Below are 20871 nucleotides of genomic sequence, written 5' to 3'. Positions count from 1 at the left end.
AAAGGTAATGCATATGATCCTTCATTTTCTGCAAATATTTTTCATACACGCCCACTTCCAACTTGACCCTCGGAATACTTTACATCCTTCTGATTCAGATAGTTAAATGATAGAGCATTTTCTGGTTGAGTTTCTAACACTATAGCTTGCTAGCTGGCCCATTTGAAAAGTTAATGACCTAGATTTGCAATAATAAATTCATCTTAAATGATTATTTTTAAAATAATTTATCCATTACCACATGAGAAAGATAATATGGTTATTCTGGTGATTCCTACTTGAATGCTGATGAAAGCAGAAAGCTTAGATGACTTCCTTATAGGAAAGCATAGAGGAAAACATTTTAAGAATTGGGCATTACATTGTCAGAAGGAGATGAGTGATGTAAAGCTTATGGAAGAATAGAGGAATTACAATGGCAGAAAAAGCAGTATATAATTTTAGTTATATTTTATTGCTGCCTAAAAAAATCCTTTTCCAATAAAACACTTTCAATCCTATTGTTTGTGAGTTGAAAATTGATCATCATTTTTCCTTATTTATTAATTTGTAAAATGGTTGATCTCTGGCTACTTTTATAAAATTGTTGTGACATTTAAGGAAGGAAAGTGAAATTCTATTCATCAAAAATCTAACATTATTTTTTATCATGCTAATTACATATAAAATTTTTTAAAACTCCTAATCCAATTTTAATAAAAATTATTACATTAATGATCTCATGATGAAATCAAAGAAAAAGTTATAGTCTGTAACAGAATTTAATATAAGTACAATTAAAGAGTATGGCTTATTGGTGATAGAACTGTACCCAGATATGTTCAAGGAAGGTATCAGAATATAGACATACAAGGTCAAATTCCAGCTTATGGATAAATGTATTAATGTTGGTTTAAAACGGCTAAAATAATTAGGAGTTAATGTTGGTTTAAAATGGCTAAAATAATTAGGAGTATAAATAAGTTAATTATATGATTGCTATTATAAAATGCATTTGCTTTCTCCCAAATATTCATCTTCTACCATAAGACATTTATTTGGTCCACCTTATTTTCTGTTCATCAAAAAATTGATAAAATTCATTATTTGATAGGTTTGTATAGTAATAATAGAATTGCTTAATTACACATTACGTTGTTTTGAACTTAAGTATTTTTCCCTTTGAGTTTTACTAATAGAAAACCATATGCATATAAGTTTTCCTATAGATTACATTTTCAAAATGAACCAGACTCATTATCATGAACAATGAGTGTGCTAGAGCCCTGGTCCTGGTCCCTAGAAGTCCTTTTTTTTTTTAACATTCCTGGAACCAACATCTTGTTTTCTATATTAAGTATAATAATAAAATAATAATATATAATAATATAATAATAACTATAAAATAACTAGTTATTTTTATTGGTGACTTTGATATGTTAATTCAGGGTTATGGTGGAAAAAAACACAGTTTATCCATAACATTTAATAGATAGTAAATTCTTTTAGCACATGATTCAAATAGTTTGAAATTTTTAAATGAACTGAATGTAAGTATTTTAGTTATTTAATTCTTAATTCTTTTGTATTTTATTCTCTTCTGATTAGTAACAGCCGTAACTCACATTAAAATAGTGTTCTAATGTCTTCAAATTGTTTTCTTCACATTATTTTTGCCCTTATAATTTTTGAAATGTATGCTTTAGGGGAAATGTCTAGAAACTTTATTTTTAAGTAATATTTTCCCTTTTAAAAAAACGATTAGAAGATGGACTTAAAAACTTGGAATTGGACATTAGAGGTAATCTGATGTAACTCCATTTGGGAAAATTCACCATTAATGGTATTTACCTTCTGTCTTGGGAAAGAGATAACATGCTCTGTCAGTGCGAAGCAGTTAATGTAACCAGATCATTGACAGATATCCAATACTTTAAGACCCACCTCGTTCTACTAAAAGATAATAATACTACATTTATCTTATTTGACGCAATTCCATTTAAATCATATTGTTATTGCTCAAAAAGTACACTATACAATGGCTTTAGAATTATGCTTTTCATATTACGCTTTATAGAAGTTTTTTAAAAGTATGCTTTTCATATTCTATTTATGTATCAAATTTTAATTGTATTTTAATTTTTTCTATAATAGCAGAAGATGGTATTGTAGAAGACTCTATAAGCAGGTATGGTTCATAGCAGTTTTACATTTCTTTTAATTAATCCTCTTGAACTAGTCTTCCATGAGCTTTTCAATCAAGAGCAAAGCAGACTCTTATGACTCCAAAAGCTATATCTTTTATTTCACCAATTTCCACTATCACATTAATCCATGTTTATCTTTCAAAAAATTAGGTTTACTTAACTCTAATTGGTACGAGTGTATATGCATTTATCTATATATGTACATTATTATGTGTATGTATGTATATATGTGTATATACGCATAATATACAAATAATATGCCAATATATAAACACATACATATATGTATTTATGCACACTGTATGTGTAAGCATGTATGCTTATTTATGAGATTGGCAACTGCTCTGTGTTGAGTGTTGCCTGGGAATGCAGAAGGATTAAGTGACTTGTTTGGGCTACAAAATCAGTATGTGACAAAGGAAGAATTTGAATCCACAATATTTTTACCCACTTCTTACTTCTTATCCACAATGCCCTTATATAACTATTAGCAAATAGTTAATAAATGAATGAAAAAATGAACCGCTATGTTCCATATGGCCACACCACATAGTAGCCACCTGGAATGAATTCCTAGCAAGCCTTTTGAGGCACATCTGCAATGCAAAGATGTATCATATTATACTTGTGGAAATTTATCTAAGTGCTCAGTTGAAGGAATTATCAAGATGGAGTGGGAATTAGTCACTGGGACCAGGATCCTAAGTTAAGACAAGAAATGGTATTGGAAAATTCTCAGCAAGGAGAGAAGCAATAGAAAAGAAGAAAGTGTCTGGTGAGTACTTTCTGCTTGAAACTCTTGTGAACAACTATGGTACAAAGCTACTTTTCACTTTGAGACTTTAGCAGGAATATTTTTTTCCCAGTTAAGAGACATGTGGGCAAACTGGCATTGTATCATAAGAAGTGGTAAACCTTTTTTAAAAAACAATTTCTCTAGAGATGCTATAAAAGCAAACAGATGTAGCAGAGCATTAACTGTAAAAGCCATTAGCAGTAATGATCAAAGACTAAGTATCTCACTTCTAGTGAGCTTATTTTCCCACTTCACAGAATGTTTATTTTTCAGTGACCTATAGATTCTGCGCTCTTTATTGCTGTCAATGACTTAGTCTTACTACAAAAAGGGATGAAAAGTCTAGGGGAAAAAACCCTTTCCACTTTCTAGATGATCAAGTAGAATCAAGTATTAGTAGAAATGATTTTTTTAAATTAAAAATAAATAGAGAACCTAAAAGAGGGAAAACAGGGAGTGATTGTGTCAGGAGGTTGGTGGGAAGAATCCTGTGATACCAAGAAGCTGAACATTTCGTACCTTTCTAACTATTTTTATCCAAAGAATGAAGAGAAGTACCACATATATAAAGCACCAAGGTACCAGGCTGGGAGAGCAGTTCCTAATGTGACAAATTCACCCGAAATATTTATCACAATCACAAACAATGGCATTTGTTAATGTGAAACAGCGTATGGGCTAAATCATATAAATCATAAAGCAAGATACTTCAAGTAACATGGCTTTTTAAAATCAGAGGGAAGAGCGAGAGGGAAATAAGGACTTGACCTAGGGAGTAAAGACACCATTAGCAAGGAGTTAGGGAGTGGGTAGGAAAGGGGCTGGGTAAGAACAAATTCTCCTGTAAATTGCCTTGATGATTGAGTCAGTCTTAGATATTCTAACAAGACAGTCCCAGGAAACTGATCTCCTTTTGCATGGGATTATGGCTGATGGACATATTGCAAAATTTACATTATTCCTATTAATGGGGACAGAATGACCTCTTTTAGATCTGAATTTAAGGAAAAGCAAATGCGAATATGATTTTTGAAGCCTTAAGAACTTGGAAAATAGAGATTGAAAGTTAATAAAATTCAGGAGTCTTGAATTTCAGGAGAAATTGAAGTGACTTGAAGGAGAAAGATTCCAGCTAAAGGAAAAAAAGGAGCTGAGTCCAAGGAGGATTTGAAAAGATGGAGGACGACATAACAAAGACAAAATGAAGACTATAAGAAAAAAAGAGAAGGAATACAACTGAGAAGAGAAGAAAAAGAAAAAAAACAAGACAAAACAAGAAAAATCTGTGGGCACTTTTAAGGAGAAGGAAAAGGAAATCAGGGATGCTAGCAAGGAAATAGAGCTTTAAAAAAAAAGGAGGGGGAAGATGTCTTGATGCTAATAGATCCTAAAGAGCTGGGAAGAGAACCTTAGGGTCAGTGGACAAGGAGTGGGAATGGGAATAAAGATAGAATGGATTCATCCTTTGTCATTTTCAGCAAGTGTCCCCCAGCAACTCAGACACAACAGTTGTCCATCTACATTATTTCCTGTCTGGAAGTTCCCTGCACCAGTCCATCATAAGTGATATACCCCATCCTCCTTGAATTCTGGACCCAACTACCCTCCCCTTCCACCCCAAGTGAGTTGAAATTCTTTGAAGGCAGATTACCACAGCAGGTGTAAAATTTGTATCTAGCAAGGAAGATAAATGCTTAAAACTTTTCTGAGTCATACATTTTGGAAAGTATGACCTACTCGCATATCTGAAGGGCAGTTAGGAAAAGTAGTGGGTGCTATCCTGGGCTTGGAATCAAGAAGACTCATATTTATGAATTATAATCTGGATCACATACTTATTATCTTGTGACTCCAGGCAAGTCTCACTTAATCCTATTTGCCTCAGTTTCCTCATCTGTGAAATGAACTGGGGAAAGAAATGGCAAGTCATTTTGGTACCTTTGGCAAAAAAAACCAAATGGGATCACAAAGTCAGATGCTGAAACCAGTTGGGGGGGTAAGAAAAAATAAGTCAGTGAAAGTTTCTCAGAACCAAGTAGGGAAGGCTTGGAGAAGTGACATGTTACAATTTCCAGGGTTTTGTTGGTTCTGTGTTTTATAATGTCCCATTGTGTTCATTTGTCAACTTTAGAAGAGTGTAAAAATTAAAAATAATCTTGTTCTGGAGGACAGACTGACTGATAGTTTCTACATTATTTTCTTCTTAGTCAAAATAAATCTTGGAATAGGAATCATTGATAATACCCTGATCAATTAACACGTCCTTTGTAATGTATCATTTGATGGCAAAGCAACAACTGAACAGCAATTGTTGATGACTGATTTCTGGAAATGTACTAATTTTGGGTTATTTTTTTTTGAAAGATTCTCTGACAATACAGGATCTGATAAGGCTTGGCTAAGCACAGATGATGAACTGGATTTTGATACAAAGGTAAAGTTTCTTTATTAATTTTTTCTGTTTGGAGGATGTTTTGCTTTATTTTTAAAAATTGCAAACAATAGTATACAATTTCTCTAGTATTTAACACTAAAGATCCACATGGAGTTAAATGAACCCAAATGATTCTAAAGCATATAAGTTTTTATTCTGTTTCAAGTTTTCTTTCAAGTTCCCCACTTCTAGCTTATTTTTTTTGTTTGTTGTTTTTTTTTTTTCTGAAAAACTAAATGAAATAAACTTTTATAAAATTTACCTTCTGCTAATATTTCTATGTCTCTCCATATTTCCTTGTACCTTTGTGTTTATCAATGCACTGAAAAGAATCTTAGATTTGGAGTAGAGGACTAGGCTTCATATCTTATGACTGCCACTCTAAAATGAATGACATTTTAAAAATCTTTGTTTCCTAGATGATATTCAAGGTGCTTTCTAGATCCAAATCTGTGATTTGTTCCATAATGTTCCCTTAATGTTGATTACACAGGTGACTTCCATATTTTTGTCAATATAGATCCTATTTTCCTTCTTTTGCTCTTTTGAGGATGAATTCTCAGTAATGCAATCAGATTTATGAGTGTTGTATGTGGTTTTCTAAAACACCTGGATCAATGTGCAGTCCGCTTAGTGGTATACAGGATTTCCCATTATTTGAAGTTATTTTTGTTTGTTTGTTTGTTTTTCTATGGCATTTTATTTTTTAAATTTTATTTAATTTTAAAATTTAAATCGTAAAAAATGGAGTAAGAAAAAACAAAAGGAATACAAAACAAAATAAAGCAAAACAAAAGAGAACATTGTCATGGACCTTGAAAAACCTCCGAGGATTCAAAATATGTAACAACGAATTAATAGATCAAGAAAGTATAGATAGATAGATAGATATAGATAGATAGTTATAGATATAGATATTTGTATATATATATACATATATCTATGTACATAGAAATATGTATATATATATATATATATATATATATATATATATCGTTATTAGTAGAAGAAATTATATTTCATGAATTTCCATTATTTTTACTTCTTTGTATTTTGTTCTTTGGTTGTCTGCTGTATAACTTATTTACTTTCCGTGTTTTTTCCCCTTGAATCCCCTCCCCTACCCTAAAGCAAACTACAGTTAAAAAAAGATATATTTATGTAGATACACCACACATACACACACACCACATACATACAACTATTCCTGTTGACTCTTTAATATTCTACTCTATAACTTGCCTTGCTAATACTTAACCTCCCCCTCCCCATTCAAGGATTCCTCCTTTGTCTTATTCCTTACCCTTTGTTTCTTCATTTGCTCATCCTTCTGCCCTTATTTCTTTATAGATTTTGGAAGGTGCTATACTCTTCATAGTGTATATGTAGTGTTTGCCTATTGAACCCATTCCCAATGTGAGTAGGTTTTCAGAACTATGAGCCCTCTTCCCTTTGGTCTAATGCCTGTTCCTATTTTTATTCTACACCTCATTTGTATAACATGATTTACCTTGTCCTTCACTTTAACTCTGCCTATCTTTCTTTTGAGCTACCCTAGTGTTGATGTGAATCTTAGACGTATAGTTTATGTTTCCCATGTAAAAAAAATAATTTTTTGATGATTCAACAGTTTGTCTATGTTGAGTTTCTTAAAAGTGATCTTTGATATTGGCTCTTATATATTAAATTTTCTGTTAAATTCAGGTTTGGCTGATAGAAAGTCCTGAAAATTTGCAAGTTCATTTAATATCCATATTTCTCATTCAAAATTATAGGTAATTTTTCTGGATATGATCTTTTTCACCCCAGGCCTAGGTTTTTTTTTTTTTTTTTTTTGGTGAAGAGATTGATTCCAGAATGTACAATCCTTTATTTTACCTGTTACTAAGTCTTATACAATTCTAATTATAACTCCAGCATATTTGAATCATTTGTTCTTCCTTCTTGAAACATTTTCATTTTAATTTGGAGATTACAAAATTTGGTAGAAATATTTCCATGTGTTTTCTATAAATGATCTCTTTGAGGTGGTGTTCAGTGGATTTTTCCTATTTTTCCTTTCCCCTCATGTTCTATCACCCCAGGATAATATTCTTGGATTATTTCCTACATTATTTTGTCAAGTCCTTTTTTTGGTCACAGCTTTCTGCAGTCCAATTACTCCCATATTTTCTTTTTCATATATGATGTTTCACATTCTGTTCCATTATTTTCTCATTCTTTACAATCTGTTTTGTTGTTTCTTGGTTTCTCATAGCTTCACTGGCTTCCTTTTGCCCAATTCTAATTTTCAATTAATTTCATCTTTGAGACTCTGTACCTCCTGTTCTAGTTGGTTTACTTTTTCCCATCTCCTTATTTTTCTTGGATGGATTTTATTTTTAGTTTTTTCCCAATGTCTCTCACCCAGGGCCTTGTTTCAGCAGCACAATAGAGCCTGGCATTCCCAATCAGGTGATTTTCATTGTCTTCTGGATTAAAACTTCAATTTGACAAAAAGTCTCTATGGTTCCAGCTATACCCAGCTAGCCGATGGGTCCCCACTTGATGTTTCTGTGGGACTACCCTGGAGGTCTTTGCAGTTCAAACAGATTACTCTTCAGGCTTGGATCTTTCTAGATCATCTTGAGTTATATCAGAACCCCTTTTCTTTTCGAAGTCATCTTGATCTTTCACCAATCTGTTCGATCTGAGGCAAAAAGTTGTTCTATTTGTGGGGAAAATCTGGAGAGCTTGAAATTTACCAACTGACTCCTCCATATTCCCAGAATTCTTCCCTCTTTGCAATTTTTGACCTTCTAGCTGATATAATAAACGTGTTAATTTTTAAATTTCTCTGAGTCTTGGACAATTTGGAACATTTTTCATGAAGTTAATTCGTTCATTTCTTCATTTTGAGGTATTTTGCTAGGGAATCTAGGGAAGATTTTCAGCACATGGTCAATATGGACATTTTTTGTAAGAGAGATAGAATGATCTAGTAGATTGCAGAAATTTAAAATAAATGAGTTGGTATGAGAGAGGAGGCAAATCTATTGGAGGAGATGGGATGGCACAGGAGCACCTGAACAAGTAGAAAGCTCAACCTTGGTAAGGAGTAAAGCTACTTCATCATGGAAGGTAGGGATCAAGGAAATATTGGCAGAAGGCATCGGAATGATAGGAGATGTGGAAGAGGAGAGATGAAGGAGCTCATGCCAGATGTCTCAAATTTTTTTAGTAAAATATGAAGCAAATTAATCAATAGAAAGTATGGGGGAGAAGGAAAACATGGAAGGTTTGAGAGACAATGAAAAAGTATGGAAGAGCTGCCGTGGAAAGTAGGATAGTCAATTGATAAAGGAGGCATGGTAGGCCTGGAAGTAGTGAGGATTTGGTTGAGGTTATATATCATAAATTTGTAGTGACCTCATTAACAATAGGTGATTTTCTGATTTTTAATTCATTTCCTATTTAAACTTACATTTTTATTTTATGCACTTAAAATATTTTTGAATAATCTTCCATAAGTTTTACAAAACTGCCAGAGATCTATAACATACCCACACATACACACATACACACACACACACACACACACACACACACACACACACAGAGACACACAAGACTTCTGTTTTAAATGTATCTGTTTTAAATGTATTTTTTCATCAGATGTACATCATGCTTGATATTTGGCATTGACTTGAAAACAATGAACAGTAAAGAATATAATATCCATCATTAGACTGCAACAGCTTTTCCTAGATCCTGATAATTTTTACAGAATAAAGTCCACTCCTTCAAAGTACATATATAAAACACAAAAAAGTTCAAGCAATATAACACAGTTAGAAGTTTATATAATGAAGGCATTAAGGATCTTATGTGACTAAAGTTCTTATGCCCTTTCTTTTCAATATAGTAGCCTCTTGCAAGCAGGAGGTTTTGATTTCTTCTTGGTGAAGGAATAGAATGAATGAACCCAACAACCAGACCTAGAAAAAGGAACTCTGACATCAACATTTCCCTAGTTTCCTCAGTTTTGAGACTTTTACGCAGATGTGTCTCTCCCTTTTTTAAAAAAAAGTAACATACTATCTTTTTTTTTTTTTTACTATTCCAAAACATCTAAAGAATCTAAAATGAAAGACTTAAGATAAAATTCTTTGTTATCAGTAATGATTTACATTAAATATTAAATTTCTAAAATTTCAACTGTCATAAACAAAATGTTAATGTATAAGTTTTGGTGAACTAAATAGTCCAGAAGAGTTTTATTTTCTATATCATGATCAGATTAAATACATCACAATAGCAAATGTGAACTTTTAAATTAAAATTAAATTACATTAAATTAAATTAAGTTAGTATTGATACTCATTATTCTTACCACTTTTTTGGCAGAAACTCCCAAAATTGAACTTAGCCAAAGTTTTAAATGCTGCTCATCAAATTACAAAAATCAGTAAGCTATTTGAAGAATTTCTACTCTTATATTATTATTGCTTACCTTAAAATGATAGATTTGTTCATGTATTTTTTATTCATTTTTAATATAGGAGGAGAAGGGAGTCGCACTGTCAATACAGAAGATACAGCTTTTCTTAGAGACAATCAGCCAGACAATGAAAAAGATTTAACAGATTCTTTCTCTAAGTCTTCATCCCAAGCCCATTGCTCTCATGCTGTCCATCCCTCACCTGCTTGCTTTTCACAGTCTTCCCTGATGAAGTCTACTCTTCTGGACATAAAGGTAATTATATTTGGTGGTGTTCTTATATTTTTCCCCTATGTGTTCATCCTCTGTCCTTTTCTCTTATGCTCATAACCTCTTCATGGAAATGAGAAGGATTCTAGAAATGGAAGTCACATCACAAGAAAATTCAGGGAAATTTACACAAAGTTAAAACATTGATGGATCCAAACAATTTATGTGTGAGCTCTCAGAAAGAAGAAGAATTATAAAGCAGGCAAAATGAAGGACAAATCAAAAATTATGAAGATAAAGTGACAGAAGAGGAAAGAGAAAGGGGGGGGGGAGAATTCAGTCAACATGGTCAAGATGTTATGTCTCTTCCCTCCAGTCATATGGTATCTTATCTTCCCTTTTAGATTAATATAACTTGAAAACAAGAGCTATGTATCCTATTATTTTTATCCATTATTACTATTTGAATTTGTTGAAGTAATAATCAAAACATTCATCAGTATATGTGCTGTGCTAAACTCATACTTATAGAAAAGAGTTTCTGTAAACTAAATGTCTAAAATAAGCGATTGAACACATTGAATTCTTTGCATGATTTCATTGCTAGAGCCATCACCTTCTGGCATGTGCAGTATGGCAGACAGGTTTACATAATTTGTGCTAGCCATGCATTTATGAATAAATCTGGGGACATTGTACATCTCATTCTCATTAATTATAGGAATATCCAACAGACTCAGAAGAGGAAGCAAAGGAAAATGATGTTTTAGTTAAGAATGATACTGTTAAACAAATATCTCATGAAATTCCAAATATTCCTGATCAGCTACAAGAGAAATGTGCTGAGAGAAAAAGTAAGCTTGTTTTGACAGAGCACTTGTCAAATCCATTACTACTGTTCCATAGCATAGAGTCTCCCAGAGTGGCCTAAGGGCTAAGAAGTTCAATGTCTTGCCCATGGTCAAACAACCAAAATATCAGCAATAGAAATTAAACCCAAGACTGTCTAATTCCAAACTGGCCATCTATCTACCATAATGTGGTTCGCCTCAAGTTGTAGAATATTCTTACAAAACTTTTCTTTTGATAAAATGCCATTATAAATTATTAAATGTGGTCTATTTTTGAAAAAAAAAGTTCTATAAACTATAGCATATGTTCTATAAACGTAAACATAAAATTACCACTTATCTCCTAACTTCTATTTTTGAAAAACCCTACTTTGTCCATAAGCCCTAAATCCAAATGTTGCTCTCTTAATCTAACTGTGTCTCCTGGGATTTTTTGTCTCTTGTCATTTTCATTTAATTTTTCCTGAAGCAATTATGAGTAGAGATATTTAAATAGTTTTAATATGTTCAATAGCATATATTACAATTTTTCTTGTGGTTATTTACATATATTTTATAGCCACAATATCAACATTAAGATTGGAAGAGGAAGAAGAGTCACGTTGGGATTCAGAGGTATTTTCTATTAAGTTATTTTGAACCATCAATATTGATTGTTACTTTTAAAATTACATTTTAGATTTGCTTATTTACTTATCACTGCAATCCTGGGTGGAATTAGAATTGGAATTTTAGAGCTGGAAGTGATTTCAGAGATAATCTAGTAAAACTATTCATTTAAGATGTAGGGAAGGTGCACCTCAGAGAAGTCAACTAACTTGCCTATGGTCTCACAGCTAGTTTAGTGAACAGCCAAGAAGAGAATTTAATGGTCCTAACCTTCAGGACCTCATGCTTTGTACTCTACTCCTCAATAACTAATCAGTGTCAAAGTGCCTCTCAGTTAATCTGTCATTGAGTCAACAAGTATCATAGTACCTCACACTGTTCCAGGTATTCCAGTAAAGTAAGAGACTTTACAGAAATAGAAGCCTCCTTCCCTACTACATGATCAGCTTACCTATAAGTTCGAGGATGTGACCTACATAAGTTGATGTTATGGCCAACTCTTGGCAAATTTCTGTGTAACTTCTATACACAACTGCAGAGTCCAATAGATGGGAAATGGAAGAGTTAGTAGTGTTTAATCAGAAAAGACGTAATGAAAGAGGTAATAATTAGGGTGTAATGATAGGGTCATATTTGAATTGACAGAGAAGAAGCAGGAAAACATTCACAGAGAGAGAGAGAGAGAGAGAGAGAGAGAGAGAGAGAGAGAGAGAGAGAGAGAGGAAGGATGGTAATGCAAGCAATGGAAATCTTAAGATTTAGCTGTTTCAGAGGGCCACTAATAAAAGGCACAGATTATTTTCCATAAAAAAGAGTGTGAGTAGATTTGATTTGAATCAAGGAGCCAGTCGTTTCTTAGGCAGTAGAATAATATATTGAAACCTATTTTAGGAAAACGTGTTGTGATCATTATCAAAAATTAACTGGAACAGAGGTTTATCCTAGACAAAAAGAGGTTGTTCCAGTAGGGTGTAAGGTGAAAAACTGGAGTAGGTGTGAAAATAGTAAAGATTATTGTTAGGTTCTTACTAAGTGCTAATGAGATAATGAGATATTAGGTTCTTACTAAGGGCTAAGTCGGTACTTAACAATTCTCTAGTTCTGGTCTTTCCTAGGAGTTCAACCCCTTTGAATTTCTGGGGAGGAGCTTGCATGCTTAGAAGGAGCATGTTTATTGGTTGAAGTAATTTTTCCCAGAAGCCCTTGCGTTATCCCACGCCCATTTTCTGGGAGGATAAAAGAGGGTGGCGCTCAAAAGATAGGGAGTCTTGTCTGGGCCAGACTTAAGGCGGCTCTCCAGAGGAAGAAGAAGTCGAGAGACCAGAGGGCGATTGGCAGTTTCTGGAGACAACAGCACATTACAGGTTATTTTGAAGAATGATTTAGCAGTGTGTAGCTATTAATTGGTTGCAAGAGGAAAAGAAATAACTGAGGTTTTTTTTAAAGCTAAGGACCTGGAAAAATGTGCATGCCATGGAGAGAAATGAGGAAGTTGGAAAGGGTTGGAGGGTTCACATGATTACAGAGTAAGGTAACTTTTTAATGTGTTGTCAGGAAACATTTCAATGGAGTTATCTCAGAGATTGCTTGTACTTTAGATACTTGAGAATAAAATCGGATGATTTCCATGTCTTCTGGTAAGGGAGGATCAGAAATCTGGATCACACCACAATCACTTTATAACTGTGATAGGCTAAGTTGAAGGGACTAGCTCTTAGCTTTTTGTTGGAAATAATTAAAGGCAGAGGCAAAAAATGTGAAGACAAGAAAAGGGCATGAGTATGCTTATGCTTACTAGTTTAGGTAAAATGGAGATTAGAGACTTTTCTTACCATATATCATCACCATATAGATTAAAAAAAAAATTATGATCCAAAAGAGTTTTAGAGGCGATCATTAAAGCTATAAAGCTATAAAGAGGCGATATATTAAAGATATCAAACATGAGTACAAGAAATTAAACAAAGAAAAAAACAATTTACACGTGGGAGACCTCTAGAGAAAGTGAAAATTGTGTTGAATACTGGATTAGCAACAATGAATGTTTTAGTACAATACATATGTGGTTAAGCTAAAATTTAATGTCTATGTGATGAGGAGAAATTCTACTGTCTACTGGGGAGATAAACCCAGTCTCCTCTCTTTTTATACATTTTTTGCTTTTTGACTCTCTTATTTCTGTGTGTTTATATATATATATATATATATATGTGTGTGTGTGTGTGTGTGTGTGTGTGTGTGTGTGTGTGTGTGTACCTGTGTATATGTGAACATATACAAATTTACAAACATATATAAAGATAGGTTGATAGATTGATAGACAGGATAAATCTAAATCAATCTACACTTTACAAAGCCTCCTTGGTCAGTAGTTTCAGTCATGTCTGAAGACATGAGACCCAATTTGGAGTTTTCTTGCAAAGGGATTGAAGTAGTTTTGCCATTTCCTTATTAGTAAGGAAATGAGGCAAAGAGGATTTAATGACTTGGCCAGGTTCATACAGCTAGTGTCTGAGGCAGGATTTAAATTCATGAAGATGAATCTTCTGATTCTAAGCCCAGGGACCTATCAAATATACCCCCTCTTCTAAGGGGATTATGTACTGTGCTTTCAATTGAAATCATATTTTCTTCTCCCATATTGTTAATTGGTGCAAAATAGTATTTTACATGTACTGTATGTACTATATGTATTTATATAACTATCTTATGGCAATATCCAAAGTTAGAATGTTATCATTATTTCCAAAGTAGCCATTTCTATATGAAAAGGTATACTCCTGCATGCAGCACATGTTTGCCAGAGTTATCTCATTTAAAGTAAAAAAGACAGAAGAGTAAACCTGAAAATTATGAGCATGAAGTTGTTCTTTTAAAAAAAATGTTAAAGAAAATGTTTTATTTTCTGTAGAACTCTCATTTCTCTCTGTAAATTCTTCAAAGTTTATCAGCAACAAAGATTCAGAAGTGCTTTCATTAGTGGGCTTATTATTTTATTGACCTTTTCGATCTGATCAGTGTTCCACAGAAAATCTGAAAGGATCTGCAAGACATCTTTCATCCACAAATCAAAGCATAAAAGACAGTATTCCATTGAGACATGAAGGTAAGATTATATTTTATAGATAGGTAGGTTTCTTTTTAAAAAAATAAAAATAGCACTTAGGAGCTGGAGAAATGAGGGCTAGATCATGGGGTCTGGATTAAAATCTACCATCAAAAAGGTAAGAAATTGCATAAAGTCCTAGTCCTACTCACATAGCCTTATATAAGCAGCATCACTGAAGGCTTGTCTGAGCAGGAAAAAATAAGGAAGAGACGTGGTATTGGAAGGAGAGAGGGAAATTCATTGCACAAAGAGAGAAGAGAAATAGCTATGTATGAAGTGGAGTGACGGATTGGCTCTACGAATCGTCTTTGTTAATATGCATCCAGCCCTTGCATGGTATTTAGTTTGAGCAAATTGAATGAGCTACTTTTCAGTTTAATTAGCTGGTTATACAGATGACTTTTCTATGAAAGTGCCCATGTCACACAATTCTTTTTGCTGATACAGACTAGACCTGTAATTTCATTGAAACAGGGTCACAGAGAATTGTCTAGAGCACCAAAAGTACCTTGTTCATAGTCACACAACCAATCTGGGACTCAGGCTTGCACCTTCATTCTAGGGCTGCCTCTCAAACTTCACTGGTCTCTCTTATCCCCTTATTCTGAACCTTTTGGTTTATTTATTTCAGATAAATCTATCGGACAAAATGAAAAATGAAAAAAATTATTATAAAATTCATTTTTAAAACCTTAAAGATCTGCTTACTAAAGGCATTTTCTTGTTTCTGTTCCTGCCTTTGTACGTTATACTCTATAAGCTAAAGACAGTAAATAGTGACAAAAGTGATTAAAAAAAAAGTTGAAAAATAATAGGCAACAGAAAGTGAGAAACAGAGATGGGAGAAGTTGGTGCTAGAATTTTGGAACTAGGAAGAGAAAGCAACTAAAGACCCCTTTCCTTGCATTAGGGTTTGAGATCCTCAGGATATACTTTGAAATATCTTTGATGGCCACTTTGCTGCATGTTAGAATCCAGTTACATAGATTAAGGATATTAAACTGAGGTGATCATAGGATAAAATACAAACTAAAGAAAATGGTTTTTTCCAATAACTGGAGGTGGTGGATTGAGAGGGAAAGGGTGGGGGTGGCAGAGGCAGGAATCACTTGCATCAAACATTTAACAGATGAAGATATGTTGGCTTCTGAGGTCTTTGACAGTAGGATTCTACTGTACTTATGTCTTAGTTCATACTGCTTATCTTTACTTTCTTTGAAAGCCACATTATTTTGATTGTTTTTTCTAAATTTTGTCCTGCCCTGTTTCCATTCAGGTCATCTGTTAATAAGCTCTCTCTTCTTTTTCTCATTTGTATTTTACTAGTCTTCCGGAAAATTATTTGTTGATTTATTTTAAAGGGGTACTTATAAATATTGTCAACTTTTGTAACAGAGCATCTACTATTATGTTCATGACGCAATCCATCCCAAAACTTATTCAACTTAGACAAAATAGCTATTTTTTTTCCTGAAAAATGGCTTTTTTTCCCCTGAAATTTTCTTAAAGGAAAACAGACCAAATGTAAAATAATAACAAAAATAATTATGTATAAATATTTACTTACCCCCAGGTCCCATGAGTTTTGTCTACATTTGTCTAGATGCTCTAGATACTGATAGATTGAGGGTGATGTTCCCTGCCCACCTTGTCTTGAGTTATGTACAGTCTACTTTGCTAATTTCTGAGATGCAAAAAAAAAAAAAAAAAAAACAACCCATTACTTTATTGCTAGACATTCAGTAATTTCCCCCACAGAATACACATATTAGGACAAATATTGCTCATATCCAGAAGCATAGACTATCTCTCTCTCCTAGAAATTTAACTAGCACATGTATTCCAACTATCTATACCATTGGAGTAATACCAAAGATTGCCAGAATGAATGAAGAAAAAAAGAACTTCAGGTTAGAAAAGTGAAGGGAGAGCATAAAAACGATTGTGAAAGGGAGATTACATAGAAGTGATTGCTCCTGAAATGATACAGTATGCCACAGAAGGCCAGAAAATGGCCTTAAGAATATTACTTGACAGCTTTGTGTAGAATAGACCAAAGACCCAAGTAGTAATTAATTGCAAAAATCCAAGTAAAATTGGATGAGATCATAAAAGTAGAAAGGTAAATTTGAGAATGAAGAAGAGAAGTGATGATATTTATTGTAGAGTGCACATTTTTTAATGAGGAACAGACCATGCCAGCACTGATAACTAAGAAAAGGGAAGCAGGAAACTAAAAGTTGGTTATTTTCAATTTGAAGGTCCAGAAAGACAAATAGACTGAGAAATACAGAACCTTTTAAAATTCACTTGTTTTCCAATAAAAGCAGAAGTCAACCAGACTCCTTCTGGAAGAAAGTACCTCTCTTCTAATGAAATATCAGGTTGTTCTAGCTTTTTTTGGAAGCTATATAGATACTGAACATACATAATTCAGAAAATAATTCTGAACAAATTCTGAAAAACTTACTCCTAATTTGTGTTTGAGTTTGTGTTCACAAAGATGACATGAAATTTGTCAAGTACTTTGCTGAAATTTAGGTATATAATAATAACAATAATCCCTTGGTCAGTAGGTCTAATAACTCTGTCAAAATGTGAAGATAATATGGTATAATCTATTCTGACCACTTCCCAATGAAATTCTGATAATAGCATGAGATAAGCAACAAAGAAGTAAGAGATTTTTATAATGACCTAGTATCTGAGGCGATAAGGTCAAGAAGATAGACTGACAACAATCTAAGCTGATTTAGCAGTTAAGATACCATTAATAACTTTGGAGTAAGAAGTTTTGGTAGAGAGTTAGGCCCAAAGCCGGAAAAAAAAAAGGTTTCTGAAGTAACTATAAATTAAGTTTGTTAATTAGACAAACAAAAAAGAGCAGAGTTATTGGACAATAACATGGAGATGGCATAATTATTTTTATACCTCTTTTATTTATTTTCTTAATTAATTTTTAATAATTATAACATTTTCTTTGACAGTACATATGCATAGGTATTTTTTTTTTTACAAAATTATCCCTTGTACTCCTTTCTGTTCCGAGTTTTTCCCCTCCTTCCCTCCACCCCCTCCCCTAGATGGCAGGCATTCCCATACATATTAAATATCTTATTGTATATCCTAGGTACAATATATGTGTGCAGAACCGAATTTTGTTGTTGGTGTTGCAAAGGAAGGATTGTATTCGCAAGATAAAAATAATCTGGGAAGAGAAACAAAACAAAACAAAAAGCATTGCTCTCAGTTTACACTCATTTCCCAGTGTTCCTTTTCTGGGTGTAGCTGATTCTGTCCATCATGAATCAATTGGAATTGGATTAGCTCTTCTCTATGTTGAAGATATTCACTTCCATCAGAATACATCCTCATACAGTATCATTGTTGAAGTGTATAATGATCCCCTAGTTCTACTCGTTTCACTCAGCATCAGTTGATATAAGTCTCTCCAAGCCTCTCTGTATTCCTCCAGTTGGTCATTTCTTATAGAACAATAATATTCCATAACATTCATATACCATAATTTACTCAACCATTCTCCAATTGATGGACATACATTCATTTTCCAGTTTCTAGCCACTATGAAAAGGGCTGCCACAAACATTTTGGCACATACAGGTCCCTTTCCATTCTTTTGCATTTCCTTGGGATATAAGCCCAATAGTAGCACTGCTCGGTCAAAGGGTATGCACATTTTGATAACTTTTGGGGCATAATTCCAGATTGCTCTCCAGAATGGTTGGATTCTTTCACAACTCCACCAACAATGCATCAGTGTCCCAGTTTTCCCACAGCCCCTCCAACATTCATTGTTATTAGTTCCTGTCATCTTAGCCAATCAGACAGATGTGTAATGATATCTCAGAGTTGTCTTAATTTGCATTTTTCTGATCAATAGTGACTTGGAACATACTTTCATATGAGTGGAAATAGTTTTAATTTCATCATCTGAAAATTGTCTGTTCATATCCTTTGACCATTTATCAATTGGAGTAATGGCTTGATTTCTTATAAATTAAAGTCAATTCTCTGTATATTTTGGAGATGAGGCTTTTATCAGAACCTTTAACTGTAAAAATGTTTTCCCAATTTGTTACTTCCCTTCTAATCTTGTTTGCATTAGTTTTGTTTGTGCAGAAACTTTTTAATTTGGCGTAATCAAAATTTTCTATTTTGTGATCTATAAAGATCTCTAGTTCTCCCTTGGACACAAATTCCTTCCTCCTCCACAAGTCTGAGAGGTAAACCATCCCATGTTCCTCCCATTTATTTATGATTTCGTTCTTTATGCCTAAATCTTGGGCCCATTTTGATTTTATCTTAGTATGTGGTGTTAAATGTGGGTCCATGCCTAGTTTCTGGAGATGGCATAATTAAATAAAAGATAAAGAAACTTTAGAGACCCCAAAATTAACTGTTTATTAGATATTCTGGCATGATTAAACCCTTTCATCCATAATTATTTACTATTTATACTTTTTTGCATAAATGTAATTTTGTCACATTTTAAAGGGAATATTAAACTCATAAAGGTTGGAATTCAAGTAGGACAATCAAGCCCCCAAATGTTTAAATTGTTGAGGTTTTTTGTTTTTTTTTACTAAATTATGAATATATATTCCAAGTTAAGGACTAATCTTCAAGAAGTAAGATTATTCTGAGAAAAAAATAACTTAGATGAAAGTAGTTCATGTTAGAAAAAAATGATACAATCATACATAGAAGAAAGGCTACTTCATTTTTAAAAATATATATTCACTGAAAGAATGTAAATTGTAAGCATTTTCTGTGGGAAAATATTTCAAAATAATGGGTAAAAAGCTAGACTAAAAGCTTAGACCAGAACACATGGTTTTTAGTTTTATCTATGATTCATATTACTTATGTGATGCTGGGCAAGTGACTTAACCTCAAAGTATCCTATCTTGGTAACTCTTTAAGTCTGTAAGTTGCAATGAAGGGACTAGCATCTATTTTCTTAACTAAGAGTTTTCTCTAAATAAATCAGAGGTTTAAAAAAATCAGTTTCAGACTATTTTATAATCCTAAGAAATTTGAAAACTCAAATATGAATACATGTTTGAAATATGCATGTTAAATTTAAAAGGTCTTTGCAAGGATCTTATTAATGTACTCCTTGTGGCAACACACACGTAGAGAGAGGCTTTGATAATCCAAGAGAGCTGATAATCCAAGTAAAAGAGAATAGGCTCAGTATTGAAGGAAAACAGTTGTTGGTGATTTTTTGTCATGTTACCTGAAAGACAAAATATCACAAATAAAAACAAACAACAACAACAACAAAAAAAAAACATAGTTGGAAATTTTGAGTGACATTCTATGAAAAAATGTGTCAGTTAGATAAAACTAAAATATTATTTTAAAATATTATATTAAAGTATTTACTTTTGAGATGCTTTAAACTTGGATTCTACAAGTACTTCTGAGATAAATCACAGAAGTTCCAAGAATTTAAACTTGCAAAAGAATCATCCTTGCAAATCCTTGCCAGTGACTAAAAATAACTAGGTTCCACAGAGCTTAGAAATATTCAATTAAAAGAAGATGAAGGAGCTGCAGCTGGAAGTGGGCCCTATAAGGTTGGAGTTCAAGTAGAAAAACCAGGCCCCCAGAAGCATTGTGAACCACCTCTAGAAAAAGAAGCCCCAAAACATAAGATATAGGCGTTAATATTCTGAATTTATTTGCTCAATTTGTAACATTACAAACTTTATTCTTAGTAGAAGTAAGTTAAATAAATGGTAAAGTCATGTCATAATGAAATTCACTGCCCTGTGGTTAATCTTCTCAACAGACTAGAATCTAGGAGGTATCTTTCTAACAAGTGTTCTGATGTTCTCCTCTAATCCCCTGTAACATCTTCGACAAATACTGAAAGGGGCTAGGTTAAACTTGTGTCCTAATTGTGCTCTAATTGTCTTCTGTGTACTTAATTGTAAATTCCTACTTTTTTTAAAAATCCAAAAATCTTTAGGTTTGAATATCCCCAAATAAAATCCATATATGAATTTTTTTTTCTTTTTTTCTGTCATTTTGGATTATTTAGAGCTAACTTTGTTGATAGGTACAATTCTCTAAAAGTTCTGTTAATCTTTTCACCACTGAATTACTACTCCATCATATCCTATTCTATCTAGCTCTCAGATAACTAATTTTTATTTTATTATTTTTC

General features: G+C 33.0%; 1 protein-coding gene and 1 long non-coding RNA gene across 6 annotated transcripts in view; one reads left to right on the top strand and one right to left on the bottom strand.

Moving 5' to 3' along the window:
• The window catches only part of LOC141544669 (uncharacterized), an 82730-nt gene that overhangs the window by 20916 nt on the left and 40943 nt on the right, over positions 1 to 20871 (top strand). For all 5 annotated transcript variants that reach the window (XR_012482753.1, XM_074271075.1, XM_074271074.1 and 2 more), the window contains 7 exons: positions 2134 to 2167; positions 5347 to 5416; positions 9803 to 9863; positions 9958 to 10151; positions 10828 to 10960; positions 11517 to 11572; positions 14585 to 14672. Coding sequence is in view for 4 of the 5 variants with exons in the window: in XM_074271075.1 (XP_074127176.1) it covers positions 2134 to 2167; positions 5347 to 5416; positions 9803 to 9863; positions 9958 to 10151; positions 10828 to 10960; positions 11517 to 11572; positions 14585 to 14672 (636 nt within the window). In the remaining variant the exon portion in view is untranslated. The remainder of the gene's footprint in view (positions 1 to 2133; positions 2168 to 5346; positions 5417 to 9802; positions 9864 to 9957; positions 10152 to 10827; positions 10961 to 11516; positions 11573 to 14584; positions 14673 to 20871) is intronic.
• On the bottom strand, positions 10129 to 16508 carry LOC141544670 (uncharacterized). Its single transcript, XR_012482754.1, has 3 exons — positions 16243 to 16508; positions 15184 to 15312; positions 10129 to 10251 (listed from the first exon to the last, which is right to left on the bottom strand). It is a non-coding gene; the product is annotated as an uncharacterized LOC141544670 (long non-coding RNA).

Source organism: Sminthopsis crassicaudata, chromosome 5 (assembly GCF_048593235.1).
Source record: "Sminthopsis crassicaudata isolate SCR6 chromosome 5, ASM4859323v1, whole genome shotgun sequence".
Taxonomy (NCBI): Eukaryota; Metazoa; Chordata; class Mammalia; order Dasyuromorphia; family Dasyuridae; genus Sminthopsis; species Sminthopsis crassicaudata.
The sequence above is the reverse complement of the archived record's forward strand: the minus strand, read 5'-3'. Positions and strand labels throughout refer to the sequence as shown.